A 15,900-nucleotide genomic window follows, 5' to 3' on the forward strand; every position below is an offset into this window, starting at 1 on the left:
CAAAAGGCATGGGCAATTATGAAGAGACAAAAATAAAAAATTGGCTTTATTTCTCAGCTTTTACTGCAGCAGGAACTCTATAGCTTTGCCTGAGCTGCCCATGTGGTAGGTGCACCCGTCCCCAACCTGGTTTTAAACTTGTTGGCCTGAGCACGGCTAGCAGTTTCGTAGCAACACTGAACCCGGCTGAAATGCTAGGAAATACTCCAGGGGAGCCAAACGCCAGGGGCCACCTTGACTCCCTGGTACCCGAGCTAATAAGCACCAATTAGCTCAGGAAGGTTTGCAGCATACAGAGGAGTCTTTGTGACTGCCCTGCAGACTTACTTTAAATCCCTTGTGCTAGCACACCAGAGCAATTTGGTCTGCTCAGTTTTCTAAGGGGAGAAAATAAAGGAAAAATATGCAAGGGTGGATTGTTTTTTCTAGATAAAACAGTTTCTGAGCAGGTTCCTCACAACCTGATTTTTCAGAGTGGTTTCCCTTCTCTTAGGCACCATTCAAACACACCTTCAGAGAGGGCTTTCACTAGCTCCTTGCTACATCAGACAGAACCACAAGAAGTGGAAGAAAGCTCAAGCAGTGACAAGTGAAGAGTGTGGTTTGCATGATTTAGCCAGCATAAAATAGGAAGCATCACATGGAAACACAGCAGAAGAGGAAGGAAAGGAAACCAGGCCTCCAGGGAGCATTTAACTGTCTTGACTCCCAGCTGAGGCTCTCTCATCCCTCCCTCCTCTTCCAACCCTGTACTGCACATCTTTTTTACTTCTGTGACAAAAAAGGAAGAGTGCCTGGAGATGATGGTGCCAACAGCACACAATCCTGATTCATCTGCGAATGTGCAATGCATAAGGGAGCAAGTCCTGCCAAAGAGACATAATATCTGATAACGGAGCCAGATGATGTCTCCTAGTGCATATGCATAAAGCACATAAATTACAATTGAACAGGCAGCCTTAATTCCAGCATTTTCCAGCTTCTGGAGTGCCTGATTTGAAGTGTCGGTCTTGCCACCTTAAGACTCCCCAAAAAGGAATTGCTACGCTTAAAACCAGATGGTTCCCGGAAAGCGTGTCACCTGGCATCACGGGACCACGTCAGAGGAGCCACCACCGCCATCCCCGGGGGGTTGAGACATGCTGCCCAGACCCCTGCTCTGACATTAGCACCGGACCCAGGACACGGCACTCCCACACCAATGCTTTTTGACGGCCGGAGAGACGGCAAGAGGAGCTCCTGGGTCAGCCAGGAGACACAAGGCAAGATTTGGGGCAACCAGCTGCTCTCTGCTGTAGGTCCTTTGCAGAGCTTACCAAGGGGAGGTGGCATGGGAAGGAGAGGAGACCCCAACTCTTATTTATTTCTGCACATGTTAGACCAGTTTCAGAGAGCTTCCTTGTTCATTTGTGCATTTGATGGACTTAAAGACCTCTGAGGTCTCTAACCCACGCTCGTGGGTTCACCTCACTCATCCCACAGCCAAGCTCTCAGCAGAGGAGCCACCCTTCTCGTCCAGGAGTCTGCTGCTCATCTGGCCCGAAATGTCCGTCCTGCGGTGATACAGCAGAGAAGACTGATCTGCACTGCAGACCTCTCCCTCGAGCTGGATGTCATCTTAAGCAAAGCTCTGTGCATTATCAGTGAAAAGGGGAAGTTCAGTAAGACAGTGATATCTCTTTCCAGGCAATTTTGCAAAACCCAGGCTTTCTAACTTCATTTGGAGTTTAAGCAATTAACCCTTCCAAAAGTACATAAGCCTGCAGGGAGGAAAAGAAACAGAAAAACAACCACCAAACAAATACGTACAATTGCCTAGTAAGAGATTTAAAACGTAATAATCAGCAAGATTAATTTTTGCTGCTGTCTAGCTGTTTCGAAAGCTAAAAACCACACAGTCTCCTGAGACTATAAACATGAAGGTTTATGCAATTGCTGCTTCGCCTGTCTGCCTACGTGCAACCCTCCAAACACCGTTCTAACCCCGTCCAACCATGTTTGACACCAAATTGGAGGTCTCCAAGAACATCAGGTTCCCAGAAGTTCTTCTGGAGGAGATACTGGTGCACCACAGCCTCCAGCACGAGCCAGGTAGGCGGCTGGCCAGCCCATGAACGCCGTCTGCAAGCAAATATACACCTCGACTAGCCAAGCCTAGAGCAAAACAGGTTTTAGCAGTCCTCTGCTCACAGCCATGCTGCACATACAGCTCCCAGAGGTTAATATCTGAATGGCCACGAAGTGCCAATTATACCCAGAACTGCTGCAAACTCTCTGGAAAATGGGCTAACACATGAAAAGCTGAGCAGCACAGCTCTCTGGAAGAAAATAAAATAAAATAGGGGGTGGGTGGGAAATCTTTCATCTGTTCTGCTTACCACATTTCTTCCATTCTCCCACCAGTTCTGCCCGGTGGAAGCTCCAGCCTGGATAACCGAAACCTAACTAACGCGCAAAGCGCAAGCCTGGCCAAGAAAACCAAAGTTGGGCTCCAGTTGCCAGAAATCTATTCAAACTAGTTATCTCCCCATCCAGCAGATGAGGATCAGTATTTTTCCAAATTGCAACAATCAAAACCCTGGAAACCTTCAAGAACATTAAGAACTGACTCCCGCCAGCTGAGAAGTTTCATTCATTTTTTTTCCTAAGTTATCAGTTAATTTACATTTCACACACACACACAAAATGAAGAACTGCATCTTTTTTCCCCAAGCATCAGAAGGAGATATTTTAACAACGTGAAACTTATTCTCCACAAACAAGTCTAGTGTTAGACCTTGAACTGAACTCATCTAGCATATCATCAAAGAGCAGAGCGCCCTAGATCTTCTCCTACCTTTGCCTTGTCTATAAAAAAACATAAAAAAAGAAAACCCGAAACACCCAAGTTACTAGTTCGCAGCGGCTGGAATGGCAGTGTAATCAGTGATGTTGAAATGACTGAAGTCTGCAGTGTAAATACACCCTCTTCTCTTTCCCAACTTCTGTAAACATTCCCCACATCCAGAACTTCACGTAGTTATCTACACTCATTTCTTCCCCATAATCAGAGACCAGAGGTTAAACACAGCCATGATTATGCTTTAGATCATGATTCCAAATACACACCTGTCATCTCAGCATGCATCTTATTTAGGGAAGCGGATTTCACAGAAGCGCAGGAAGGCAAGCTGTAGTTTATAGTATGCTTCCCTTTCCCACCTCAAATGAGATGCATGCCATGTAGAAGAGCCAAAATGAATTTCTGGGATGTTTCACTGGGGATTCTTACAGGTGTCTGAACAAAGCTGTCAAACCAATTGGTAACGTGTTATGAGTAAAGCTGTAGTTTGCAGCATCTTCTGTCTAGTGGCTGCTCAAAGATGCTCAGTGGAGATGCGGGCACCTGCTGGCATCCCTGCCAGCCTCTTCAGCGAGGCACCAACCGGGTCATCGCCCACTTTAAGATTATGCCTTTCCCTTCACCCTGCCCTGTCCAAGAGCCACAAACCCTTCCTTCCACCCCGTGTTTTGCCAGGGCACCGCACCAGTTAGAAAACTGCCAATTTAGCAAATTCTAAGGCTCCCAGTTTGCTTTTTTGTAGTATCTTGTAGAGGGTTTGGAAGAAGCCGCTTATAAACTCACAGAGGTCTGCAAGCTACAGACTGAACATGACCAAATGATTTGGGCACCACACTTACACCACACCACATTTCCCTGAACAGGAATTCAGAGCCAAGGCATCAGCATTTCACGCTGGTACCCGGAGGAGGATGGTGCCCAGTTACAAATGCAGTTGCTCCACACGTAATAGCTCAGAAAGAGGTTTCCAAAATCCCTGGCATGGAATATCCAGAGGGAAAGTCATTCAACACGCAGCACTCAATTTCCAATAGAAATCCTAAACTGTTTCAAGTACCAGCTGCTTGTGTTTTTATATGGTGGAGAGAGACTCGGTCAGATGCCTGGGTAAAACGCAAGCACAAAGTGAAAGTCTTGATGGAGGAGGGTGGGGAAAAGGATGACTAGGGAGAAAATTTAAAAAAAGTAAAAGGGGGAAGTGGGTGAACATGATGATTTCTTTCATTTCAGCTACTTCAAACGCAAGAGAAGCAAATATAATTCCACAAGTCAGCTTCTCCAAGCGCCTTACGCAAAATCGAAACCTGAAAAAAGTTCTAAGAGGAAACTACTGATTTGGGCTGGGTCTGAACAGCAACCCAACAATTTCCTGTCTGTGGTATAACAAACCAGTGCTCTGGTATTCATGGGAGCACCGCAGCAGCGAGCAGCCTCCCCGCTCGCCTCCCCGTCCGGCGCGTCTCTGTGCCGCACGCTCGACTCTTTCAAGGAAGGTGGAGAATTTGAAGTGGAAAAGCTCTCAGTGTTACCTACTTAAAGATGAAAGGGACCCAACGCAAGTAAACCGAGATCTGTGGGAATTTTCCACCGCGTCCCCAGGTGGAGGATAGGTACTACCCAGCTCCGGGATTGCTGCTGTTTTATACATTGCTATTTGGACAAAGAACAAAAGAGAAGAAATTACTGTTTAATTAGATTTTTTTTTTCTTCTTCTGAAGTCATCGCCACTCTAGGTAGAAACATTAACTGCCCTGACCACAGCTTGGAGCTGCCCGTGTAGAACTTTTACCTACCCCCACCCCTGAATTCCTTTGGTCATTGGCAGTTCAGATGAATATTCCACTTACGCTAACAAAAACAACAGTATTTGAGCCCGTCTTGCAATTTATTGTGTGCCTATGTAGAAGCTTCCTGGAGTCAAAAGCGGGATGCAGGAGTAAGGAGTCTGTCCCGCACAGACTGATGTGCACAGCTGCAGCACATCTGATTAACGGGCTATGTTAATGGGCACTTTCATATTCTCCCTTCCCTCTCTTCAATTGCTGCCATTAAAAAATGATTCATTAAAGGGAAAAGGATTCAGCACAAGTCACTAGCGAAGATATTAATCAACCAGCAATATGAAAATGAGGCCATGTCAGCAACTCCATTTGTCTTGAGGATGCTGTTTTTCCCCTGGAAAGGGAACATCTCTGCTGGGTAACATCTGGTGGCTTAGAGGAGACCACTTTTTCCTCAAAACGGCCAAATACTGCCCATTTCCAAAGCCAGAATACTTCTGTGCTGCGCAGCATGCCAAGCTGCAATCCTTCCCCCTCCCCCAGATCTCACCCGGCTCCCAAGAGCTGCCCTCGGTGGCTGTTAACCCATGTCTTGACGGCTACTCAAGTTTGGCTATTTAAAAGCCTGGGATGACATTACCCAGGGAAATCCGAATCGCTGAGCGCCCGAGGAACACTTCCTGCTCAGGACTGCAGCAGCAGAAGTTGCACCGAGCAGCAAATACCGCCACTATTCATCACATCATTTGAGACAAGCACTCACCACCCTGCCTCAAATGCAATACAGAGAGCTTTGCCCAAGTGTCCGGCCTATTAAACGGCACTCAGCGCCCTCTCATACACACAGCGTACTTAAAAAGCAATACCGAGGACTGATCGAGTGCTGATTTTGAAGCAAAACATCCTCCTAATCGAGACCGACAGTCAGCTGATGTCCGGAAGAATGTCTGCAGATCCTGCGATTCTGCCCAAATGAAGAAGCCCGGCTGTTATCGTCGCAGCACAAATCTGATAAATGCCCTCACCACACTCTAGGAACCAAGCACAGACGCTCAGATAATTTATTTTTTGAAAGTGTGGCTACAATAAACCCCCTTCCTTTATTTCTGTTTAGACTGCAACTGTTCCTCTCTCCTCCTTTAACAGCAAAGCAAACTTGGTCACCTAAGAAGCCCTTACCTAAGCCTCCCTGGAGAATCTGCAAAATAAAAGGAGCAAGTTATCTGAAAGACAGCACAGCAGAATCAGTCTGGCTGCATTTTGCAACAGAAATGCAGTGGTGCAATCAGCATGGACGCTGCTTTTCTTTTACTTAGCCTTAAGCTGTTTCAAGAGTTCATCACAGATTCAAGACAATGAACTTCTGCAGCAAGTCCCAAGGCAGTTCGAAGCATTTGTAAGTACTGCAAAACCTCAAATACAAAGATCAGTAAATCAATAACGTTGCACTTTCTTGGTGTTTTATTCATAACCCTTTAAGAGTTCCATTAAGAAAAAAAAAAGACTTTACATGGAAACACCAATATTTTGGATTGAGCTTCCTACAGAGCACACCTAAAGTCACTGGCCAGGTAATACGGACGGGGAACACAAAGTATATCAAATTCCCTTGGATTCTTGATGCATCCAAGTCATATTTGCAGGTTAAAACAAACCAACCAAACAAACGAGCTCGATGTGCTATGTCAACTCGAAAATACTGTGTGCGTGACTTAACTCCTTCGCTGGCCCTCGCTGCCAGCCCCCTCTCGAGCAGTGTACAACGAAGATGAGATAGCCAAAGAGCTGCCAAGGGGAACAATGGATTTCAAGTAGTTGCACAAGCTCTTATCAAAGATGATTCACAAAAAACCCAAAGCCTGAGAAGATGCCATCACCGCCGGCAGTTATCAGTGACGGCTCTACGAAGGGCATGGTGCTTCTACGTTTATCTCAGGTGGAGTCTGCATGACCACCCGGCCTCGAGAGCGCCCCACGAGACGTCACCTCTGCCAACACAAGACTCGCTTAACATCTTCAGTGCAGAAGGTCCAAAATTCCAAATTCAGCTGTTTCTTTTCATTGAGCTACCCATTTTCCTTAAGTGTTAGACACCAGTGGTGCTCATTTCTTCCCCAGTCCTTCCAGCTGGACCTGGTAACAGCCATATACTGCACTTAAAAGAAACCTAGACAGAGATCTGTCTTTCCACTGCAAACTTCTACCCACAGACTATAAATCTAGTCAGTGCACATTTAGGTTATCTGTCTTAAGCCAGACACTATTTGTCTCCCCTTCGCTGTTTCTGTCAATTATGCTTCTATTCACACGACGGCATAAAGCATCTGCTAGACGCAATTCGCCGTTAAGTGTATCCCAGAAAGCCTCTCCCCGGTGCATTTTAAAAGAGCAGGTTTTGGGTTGCATGTGTTTAAAACGGCCCCTTAAACTGACAGCAACAACAATGATTTGTGTTCACTTCCTTCCTCCTTTCGCTCACAGTAATTTCAAGCCTCACTTTTTGTTTGGAAGTCAACGATGGCAGGATTCCTACGAGCCGCCGCGAGCACCACGAGCTCCCAGGTGCTGCAGACCCCAGCCCACGCGGGCACGCTGCGTCCTGGTGAGCAGAGCTGCTTACGGTGCTAAAGGAAGAACCGTAACAAGTTGTTTCGTATTTCAAGTACAATCAAATGTGTTCTGTAAACAGGAAAAGTCTATCAGGAGAGTGCAGCCAGATTTTAAAACTGTTATATATAAGTACATATAACAAAATTCAGCCCAGCTTGATAGGCAGTGCGCATCAGAGTTGCATGGATAAGATTAATAACAGATTTCCTGCAATATAACCTGTATTTTACCCCATGCCCTTATAAGTGACTAAGTAACACTACTGCTCTTCAAACTCCGTATTTCTGGCCTATTTTTCAGAGAGGGCTTTGCCAAACACATGGTATATTTCAATTAACTAAGTGGCTTAATCCAGCAGAGTGATAAATAACAGGGAAGTGAGCAGGTCATTGCAATCCACTTGAGTAACCCAAATCCCTATCTGCTGCTTGGGATTTTTCCAATCACTGTCTGCATCAGCAACAGATTTTAATTGCATACGCCCAAAAAAGGCTGACCACAGGCAAGCAAGGCCTGAGCTTACCAGATTTACGCATACCTGTGGGCTTGCGGCTAGCGAGACTGTGCTGCATTCCCCCTCCGAGCGCAGCACCCCAACGCACGCCCCGTGCACCCCGGATTTCCCTTGGCACAAGCCTCTCCTAAGGGAACGACGTTTTATGGTGACCATCAGGGAATACTGATGGGATTTTCTCCTTTCCAAGCTCTCCCCCACTCCTTGCTCCCTGCAGCGTTGCTGTTAATGACGGTTAAGCACAGCGCTTCTACCAGCGCCCTGCAGCCAGCGCGGGGTCAGCTTGCTGCAAATTCACGGCGATGCTGGAAATTGATGCCCTAAACTCAAACCCTGGGCAGGCCCAAAATCTGCGTGCCTTGCCCAGCCCTCGGGCGGGATAAAAGCTTGCAGCCAGCCTGGCGCAAACGAGCAGCCACGCAAATCTCTGCCGAATGCACGAACTTCCCCCCCTTCCTTCCTCCCCGCTGGAGCGGAGCGGTCCCTCAATGCCGTACGGGCATCTCGGAAACGGCCAAGGAAACTTCATTCTTACACTGAAGTTTCCTTAAAACCCTGAGTAAGAAACTGCTTTGGAAAACATTAATGCATTTTTCATGCTGGTAGTTGTTAACAAAAGGAGCAAACGCCAACACCAGCAGGGACACAGAAATAATGGAGTAACGGAAAGGGACAGGTTACAAATATAGGGGGAAAAAAGTTTTAACGTGGAAAAAATGCAAAATAATACATCTGGGGATGAAACAGTTCCAGATGAAGGAGGGTTTTTATTTATATGGCTTGCTACTGCAAGGGCAGGGCGGGCATCCCTGCCCCGGCGGAGCGGGGACGGGGGCAGCCCGGGGCACCCGCCTTGCCCCCAACGCCGCGCGCCGGTGTCGCAGCAGCTCCCTGCTAAAAAAGATACGGATAAATTGGCGGGAGTTCAAAGAAGAGCAATAAAAATAATTAGAGGGCTGGAAGAGCTGACATGAAGGAAGATTAAAAGGGACTAAATATGTATAGCTTGGCTAAGCAACAAAAGACAAGGGGAAAGGGAAGGCAACGATCTAAAATACCCGCGGGTTTGAGACCATCGCGGAGAGCGGGGAATGAGCCCCGCAGCTAAACCACACGGAGAAACACCCACGTAAAACTACAAAATTCACACTTCTCCCCCCGCCCCGAGGTCAGAGCCGTGACAGCTAGCATTCCTTCCCCATAATACAATGCCTAATTTAAAAAGCCGAGAGGATCTGGGTAAACACACGGAGGGGGAGGGCATGACGTCAGCCGCTAATTTAAGCCCGCGTTCAGCTCTGCGCTCATGTCTGCGCCGAACTTTAAGCACACGAGTTGCCCCATTGAAGCGAAGGCGGCTTTGCCCTGTTGCGGCGGCTTCCTGTCTCCAGCGACCGCGCTTGGAAACTTCAGCGCAGCCCCAATCAGTGCAACGGGGAAACGGAGGGAAGCACTACTTAGTCAGTACGTGAGCCACAGCGGTTTGTTTTACCATTTCTAGAAAGTAATTGGCTTTTTTTCCTTTTTTCCCCTCTTGAACGCTCAACTCAGTTGCAGATCTTTCTGCAACTCGAACACAAAAATAACAAAAAAGTGTGTTTTCGGAGAGTCAAAGCTATCGCTAGCACAAGACCGATGCAAACACTTGCTTCCTTTCGAAACAAACATATTTATATCTGTCTTTTCCTTCCTTTGACTCCAGATAATTAATAAATCAAAATCTAAGTGCTGCGTGTGATGGCATTTTTCAAGCTGCAAAGCGGCTTGCGTTCAGACCCCGCAGGCACGGCGAGCGGGCTCAACACTCCTGCACCCGCAGACGTGCGCTAGCAACCCGAAATTAAGATTTTATTTGAGCAATTACAGCGATCCGCCTTAACTATACCGTTGAGTAAACACACACGAGTAATAAAGTGCCCGACTACTGATAAAAAGAGTCGGAGGTTTTAAACTATAAGCCCGTCAGAGGATCTCAGCAGGTCGGGGCAGCGCGGGAAGCTGGTTTCGCAGACTCCGGGCTGCGAAAGCGTCTCCGCGGCGCGCACAAAAGCTCGCTTCTTTGACGGAGAGCCAGCCGGTCTGCACCGCTTGGGTCAGACGCGCTTTTTCACATGCCCCGGACAAACGGGCCCTTTGTCCAGGTGTGAATTCAAGGTTACTGGATACGGCAGCGCTGCCCACTACCAGGCTCCGTTGGGTGCTGGCCCCAGTTCAAAGCCCGACTCATTCGCGCGTCCCCGCGAACGCCCGCGGGCCCCAGCCACCGCGGGGAGAGGCCCCATCCCGGAGCGGCTCCCGGGGCCTGTTCCTCAAACTCGGCAGTAACGCTCAGCATCGTCTCGCCTGCCCTTTACCGCAGTCTGAAGCGAAACCAAAGCTGTTTTGCTTGCCCAGAGCGAGCCCGGGAGCAGGCACGTACCCCCCGGCAAGCTGCGGCGATAGGGCTTTGCAGGGCACCGTGCCCGCGCGGACAGGCAGCGGGGACGCGGCCAGCTAACGCACAGCCAGACGGACGACTAACTTTCCTGTGGCTGACGCTACCAGCATGGCTCCTGGCTTTATTTTATGCTACACTTCATAATTAAATGTGCCTGTAAACTGGAGAACACAAGATTGTTTTTAAAAAAAAAGAAACAAAAGCATAAATGAAGATGTCTCCCCAGCTCTCCCTGAATGCTTTACTCATTGAGAGATACAAATGGCAAAAATAAAATAGAAAGAGCATCGGCGGATGGCAGCTGAGGGTGCACGGCACCCAAACCGGCACGGAGACGGACGCGAGAGCTCGGCTGGCTTTCGCCCAGGGCCGCGAGGACGCGGCAGGACATGTCACTGGCATGAAGCGCTGGCTCCCAGCGCGGGCGGCCGCAGAGGGGGGCGGCCGGGGGGTGCCGCAAAGGGTGCTGCCGAAAAGCGGGAGGAGAGGGGTGCTGGGAGGGCAGGGTGCTGCTGGGGCTGGGGGGGGGCGGTCAGGGAGGGGTGCTGGGAGCTAAGGGCAGGGTGCTGGGAGGGGGTGCTGGGTGCTAAGGCGAGGTGCTGGGAGGGGGTGCTGGGTGCTAAAGGCAGGGTGCTGGGAGGGGGTGCAAGACCAGAGTGCTGGGAGGGGGTCCTAGGGCAGACAGGGTGCTGGGTGCTAAGGCGGGGTGCTGGGAGGGGGTGCTGGGAGCTAAAGGCAGGGTGCTGGGTGCTAAGGCGGGGTGCTGGGAGCTAAAGGCAGGGTGCTGGGTGCTAAGGCCAGGGTGCTGGGAGAAGTGCTGGGAGCTAAAGGCAGGGTGCTGGGTGCTAAGGTGGGGTGCTGGAAGGGGTGCTGGGAGCTAAAGGCAGGGTGCTGGGTGCTAAGGCGGGGTGCTGGGAGGGGGTGCTGGGAGCTAAAGGCAGGGTGCTGGGTGCTAAGGTGGGGTGCTGGGAGGGGGTGCTGGGTGCTAAAGGCAGGGTGCTGGGAGGGGGTGTTGGGGCAGGGTGCTGGGAGGGGGTGCTGGGTGCTAAGGGCAGGGTGCTGGGAGGGGGTGCTGGGAGCTAAGGGCAGGGTGCTGGGAGGGGGTGCAAGACCAGAGTGCAGGGTGCTGGGAGGGGACCCTAGGACAGGCAGGGTGCTGGGACAAGGTGCTGGGCACCAAGGCAGGGTGCTGGGGAGGGATATTAGAGCAGGGTGCTGGGACAGGCAGGGTGCTGGGTGCTAAAACAGGGTGCTGTGAGGGGGTGTTAGGGCAGGGTGCTGGGTGCTAAGGCAGGGTGCTGGGGAGGGGTGTTAGGGCAGGGTGCTGGGACAAGGTGCTGGGCACCAAGGCAGGGTGCTAGGTGGGGATATTAGAGCAGGGTGCTGGGACAGGCAGGGTGCTGGGTGCTAAAACAGGGTGCTGTGAGGGGGTGTTAGGGCAGGGTGCTGGGTGCTAAGGCGGGGCGCTGGGACAAAGTGCTGGGTGCTGAGGCGGGGTGCTGGGAGGGGGTACAAGCTTAGGGTGCTGGGAGAGGGTGCTGGGGCAGGACGTTAGGGCAGGGTGCCGGGGCGGGGTGCTGGGGGGGGGGGGGGCCCGCGGGGACCCACCGAGCTTCTCGACGAGGCGCAGCATGACGCCGCCGATGTGGAGCTCGCCGGTGACCCGCAGCGTGACGTCGCGGCCCAGGTCGGTGACATGGACGCTCAGCTCCCAGGTCCCGTCGGCGTAGCAGCCGTCCGGCATGCGGATCCCGTCCAGCGCCATGGCCCCGGCCTGCGCCGCCAGCCGCCCCGTCAGCGCCCCGCCGCCTCTGCGCCGCGCTGCGCCCCGGCCCGAGGGGGGCGGGGGGGGGGGCGCGGAAGGGGCGGGCAGGGGCGGGGGCGGGGGGAGCGGGCGCGACGCCGCGCGGCCCCCAGCGCCGCCCGCGGGGGAGGGGGGAGAGGGCAGGGGGCGGGGCAATGGGGGGGGCGGCCGCGCGCGCGCGCCGCGCTGGGGGGGGGGGGGCGGGGGGGGCAGTTAAAGGGCGCCGCGCGCCGCCGCCGGGCCCCGTTGTCCTTTTATGGAAGCGCAGGACGGAGCCGCGCGGGCGCTCCAACATCCGGGACCCGCCGGGACGGGGCGGACGGGACGGGACGGGCTGGGGCGGCGGGGCTGGGGCGGCGGGCAGCGGGGCCGCCGTGCGCAGGGGCGAGGAGCTGCGGCCGGCGTGCGAAGGTGCTCGGCAGCAGCAGGGGAGCAGCGTGCACAGGGAGCAGCGTGCAAAGGGGCTGAGGAGCAGGGGACGAGTGTGCAAAGGGGCCGAGCAGCTGGCGACCAGTGTGCAAAGGGACTCAGGAGCGGGGGACCAGCGTGCAAAGGGTGCAAAGGGGCCGAGGAGCTGGGGAGCAGCGTGCAAAGGTGCTGAGGAGCTGGGGACCAGTGTGCAAAGGGGTTGAGGAGCTGGGGACCAGTGTGCAAAGGGACTCAGGAGCAGGGGACCGCTGTGCAAAGGGGCTGAGGAGCTGGGGACCAGTGTGCAAGGGAGCCAGGGAGCTGGGGAGCAGTGTGCAACGGGGCTCAGGAGCTGGGGACTGGTGTGCAAAAGAGCCCTGGAGCTGGGGACCAGCGTGCAAAGGGGCTCGGGAGCTGAGGAGCTGGGGACCGGTGTGCAAAGGGGCTCAGGAGCAGGGGACCGCTGTGCAAAGGAGCCCAGGAGCTGGGGAGCAGTGTGCAAAGGGGCCGAGGAGCTTGGGACCGGTGTGCAAAAGAGCCCAGGAGCTGGGAACCAGTGTGCAAAGGGGCCAAGCTTGCTGGGAACCAGCGTGCAGAGGTGCTCAGGAGCAGCAGGGGACCAGCGTGCAAAGGGGCCAAGGGGCTGGGGACCAGTGTGCAAAGGGGCCAAGGGGCTGGGGAGCAGCGTGCAAATGGGCTCAGGAGCTGGAGACCAGTGTGCAAAGGGGCTCAGGAGCAGGGGACCGCTGTGCAAAGGGGTTGAGGAGCTGGGGACCAGTGTGCAAAGGGGCTGAGGAGCTGAGGACTGGTGTGCAAGGGGGCTGAGGAGCTGGGGACGAGTGTGCAAAGGTGCCCAGGAGCTGGACACCAGTGTGCAAAGGTGCTGAGGAGCAGTGGAGCAGCGTACAAGGGGGCCGAGGAGCTGGGGACCGGTGTGTACAGAGGCCACCGTGCAAGGGTGCTGAGGAACCGGCAGCTGGCGTGCAAAGGGGCCGGTGTGCAAAGGTGCCGAGGCGCTGGGGACCAGCGTGCAAAGGGGCCGTGGTGCAGCGGGTTCGAGGAGCTGGGGCCCAGCGTGCAAAGGGCCAAGCCACGGGCACCCAGCGAGCATGGGCACCCCGGGGTGCAGGTGCCGCTGGCACAGGCCTGGGAGCGCTTGTCCTGTGCCCGATGGGGCGAAATGGGGCTGCGGCCAGCTGAGCACTGGCAAACTCAGCAGGTTCCTTGATGCACATCATGCCTGGGGGTGTTTCGGAGAGCAGAGCGGCCGTTTAAAACCCCCAAGAATTGCAGCAGAACTAATGCATAAATAAAATACGAATAAAAACAAAGGAAAAGCACCGGGGACGGCGTTTCCCACGTAGCCCTTTCTGCATTAGCAGGAGCTCTCGCTTGCAAAAGCAGCCTCGAGCACGCCGCAGAGCGCGGTCAGAGACGCGGCCCCGGGCGCTTCCCGCTGCTCCGACCGGCTCCCCGCTCCGGCCGGGCAGCGATGGCCAAATAAGGTGCCGAACCGCGCGGCTTCTCCCGTCCGGGCGCAAACGGCCCCAGGCGTAAACGCCAGGAGCGGCGATGCTTTCCCGGGAAACGCGACGTCCATAAAGCTATTTTTTTCCCCTTTTTGATTTGCTCCGTGCGGATATCGCTCACTTTAACCCTTTGCCATGCACAAGCCGTGGGAGCAGCCGCAGAAACGGGCTCTACGTGTCACTGCCCAGCAGAGGAATGACACGGGCTCCGGTGCCCCGGACACACGCTCCGTGCCGGAGCAGGGGCACGTGCCGCTGCGTTGCATCCGACCGTGCCGGGCGCGATGTCGTGTCTTCGGAGAGCCCGAGGGCCAGGAGACCGGTGGCTCTTGCAAAGCGTCGACGAGCCAGGCCGAGGTCTCGCCACCCTTGGCCGCCGCTTCGCCGTTGCCCGCGGGATAAGGAAACCCGCTCGTGGCGCAAGCGTCTCCCGTTATCTCCCCGGCCCCGGCGCTCCCCTCCCAAACGGCCGGGGAAGCTGGCTCCCTGCCCGCCGGCGAGGAGGAGGAGGAGGAGGAGGAGGAGGAGGAAGGCATGCAAGGACGGAGCCGGCGTGCTTTGCCAGCTGCTGCCGCCGGGAAACAAGCTCCGACCGTGTGTTTTCCCTATCGCAACACACGTCACGGAGGTGCCAAAAGCCCCGGCTGCAATCGGAGCTGATAGCGGACACGTGAGCCGAGCGGCCGACGCGGCCCCTTGGTGCTGGAGTTTTCCGAGTTGAATAAAAGGAATTGGGGGACATTCATCAGAAAACAAATGCATCTATTATGCATTGGGCAGCAGATTTTGCAAATGCATCTAACAAATGCATTGGGCAGCAATGGGCAGGAACAGGGTGGGGAGGCCAATGCGAAGGGCAGTTTTGGTAACAGCAACGCTGAAGCGCAGGAATCCTTTGGAAGGGAAGGACAGAGAGGAGATGGTCGAAAAAGGGGCCTTGCAAGAAGGCAGATGCCAACGATGCCGCGGGCGGGAGAGCGGCGACGGATGCCGCATCTGAGCCGTCTCGTGCTTGTTCTGCTTCCAGCCTTCCCTGGAAAGGTCAGTTGGCAGCGGGCTGGTAATGCAGTTAGTGCTGGAAAAATAGAGAAAGAGCAGATCAGCGAGTGCTTTGATAAGGTGGATGTTATCAAATCAGCCGGGGTGATGGACTGGGGACTGAGCGCGGTGGTCTCGGGGCGATTCGGGAGCTCCTCCGGGGAGGGGGGTGGGCCAGCTTTCAGCAGGACGGGGTTGAGTCCAGCGGTGGGGCTGGGTTTCAGGAAGGTTTCCGGCGCGGCCCCGTGTCGCGGGCAAACTCGGGCGACGTGGGCTAGCCGGAGTCACCAAGACGGAGGAGCAGAGCCGATGGGGAACCAGGCTCTCCTTCATCAGCGGTTCCCCGCAAGACGGGAGGCATCAGGGCTGCTGGTGCTGCTGGTCTCTTCTTGCCTCTCTTCCACGGCTGGTCGCCCCAGGCTGGACACGAGGCAACAAATGCATAAGGGAGGTGAAGGCCAGGAGCATGGATGTGGAGCAGAAGATTGACTGTCCCAAGTTCATGTATCCCAGTATCTCCTCTCCAGCCGGAGCCAATGGCGGGTGCTGGGCATGAGTACGTCCTTCTCCCGGTGCTCCCTCAGCTTCCAGCTACGTTCGGCTCGGTCTCCTCGATGTGGCTTCTATTAGCAATGCTCGGTGGATTTATTTTCCACAAACACACCTGGTCTCCCCTCGAACCAGTGCAGCCTTTGAGCATCCGCATCCCATGGTGGGTCACGTGCGACCTCTTTCCTCACCCCGTGCCACGGCCACCACCTCTGCCTGAGCTTTGCCGTCCAGATGCTTTGCGAAAGACACGGGCTAAGGAGTGAGATTCAAGAGGAAAAGAACGGGAATAGTCAGGGATCTTGGAAACATGACCGATGAAGAAAGGTCAGAGGAAGTCAAGCTGTTTACCCTGGAGAAAGAACAACGGAGGGGACGGACGATAACA

The 15,900-nt window shown here is 54.0% G+C and overlaps 1 protein-coding gene across 4 annotated transcripts in view; it reads right to left on the reverse strand.

The window, feature by feature from the left end:
• Positions 1-12,050, reverse strand: part of FERMT2 (FERM domain containing kindlin 2) — a 59,731-nt gene extending 47,681 nt beyond the window's left edge. For 3 of the 4 annotated variants that reach the window (XM_064511842.1, XM_064511841.1, XM_064511840.1), the window contains exon 1: positions 11,793-12,050. In XM_064511842.1, the coding sequence (XP_064367912.1) occupies positions 11,793-11,949 (157 nt within the window). In that variant the 5' untranslated portion in view covers positions 11,950-12,050. The remainder of the gene's footprint in view (positions 1-11,792) is intronic. The other variant, XM_064511843.1, reaches the window with a different exon arrangement.
• Positions 12,051-15,900: the final 3,850 nt, after the last annotated feature.

This window comes from Dromaius novaehollandiae, chromosome 5 (assembly GCF_036370855.1).
Source record: "Dromaius novaehollandiae isolate bDroNov1 chromosome 5, bDroNov1.hap1, whole genome shotgun sequence".
NCBI lineage: Eukaryota > Metazoa > Chordata > Aves > Casuariiformes > Dromaiidae > Dromaius > Dromaius novaehollandiae.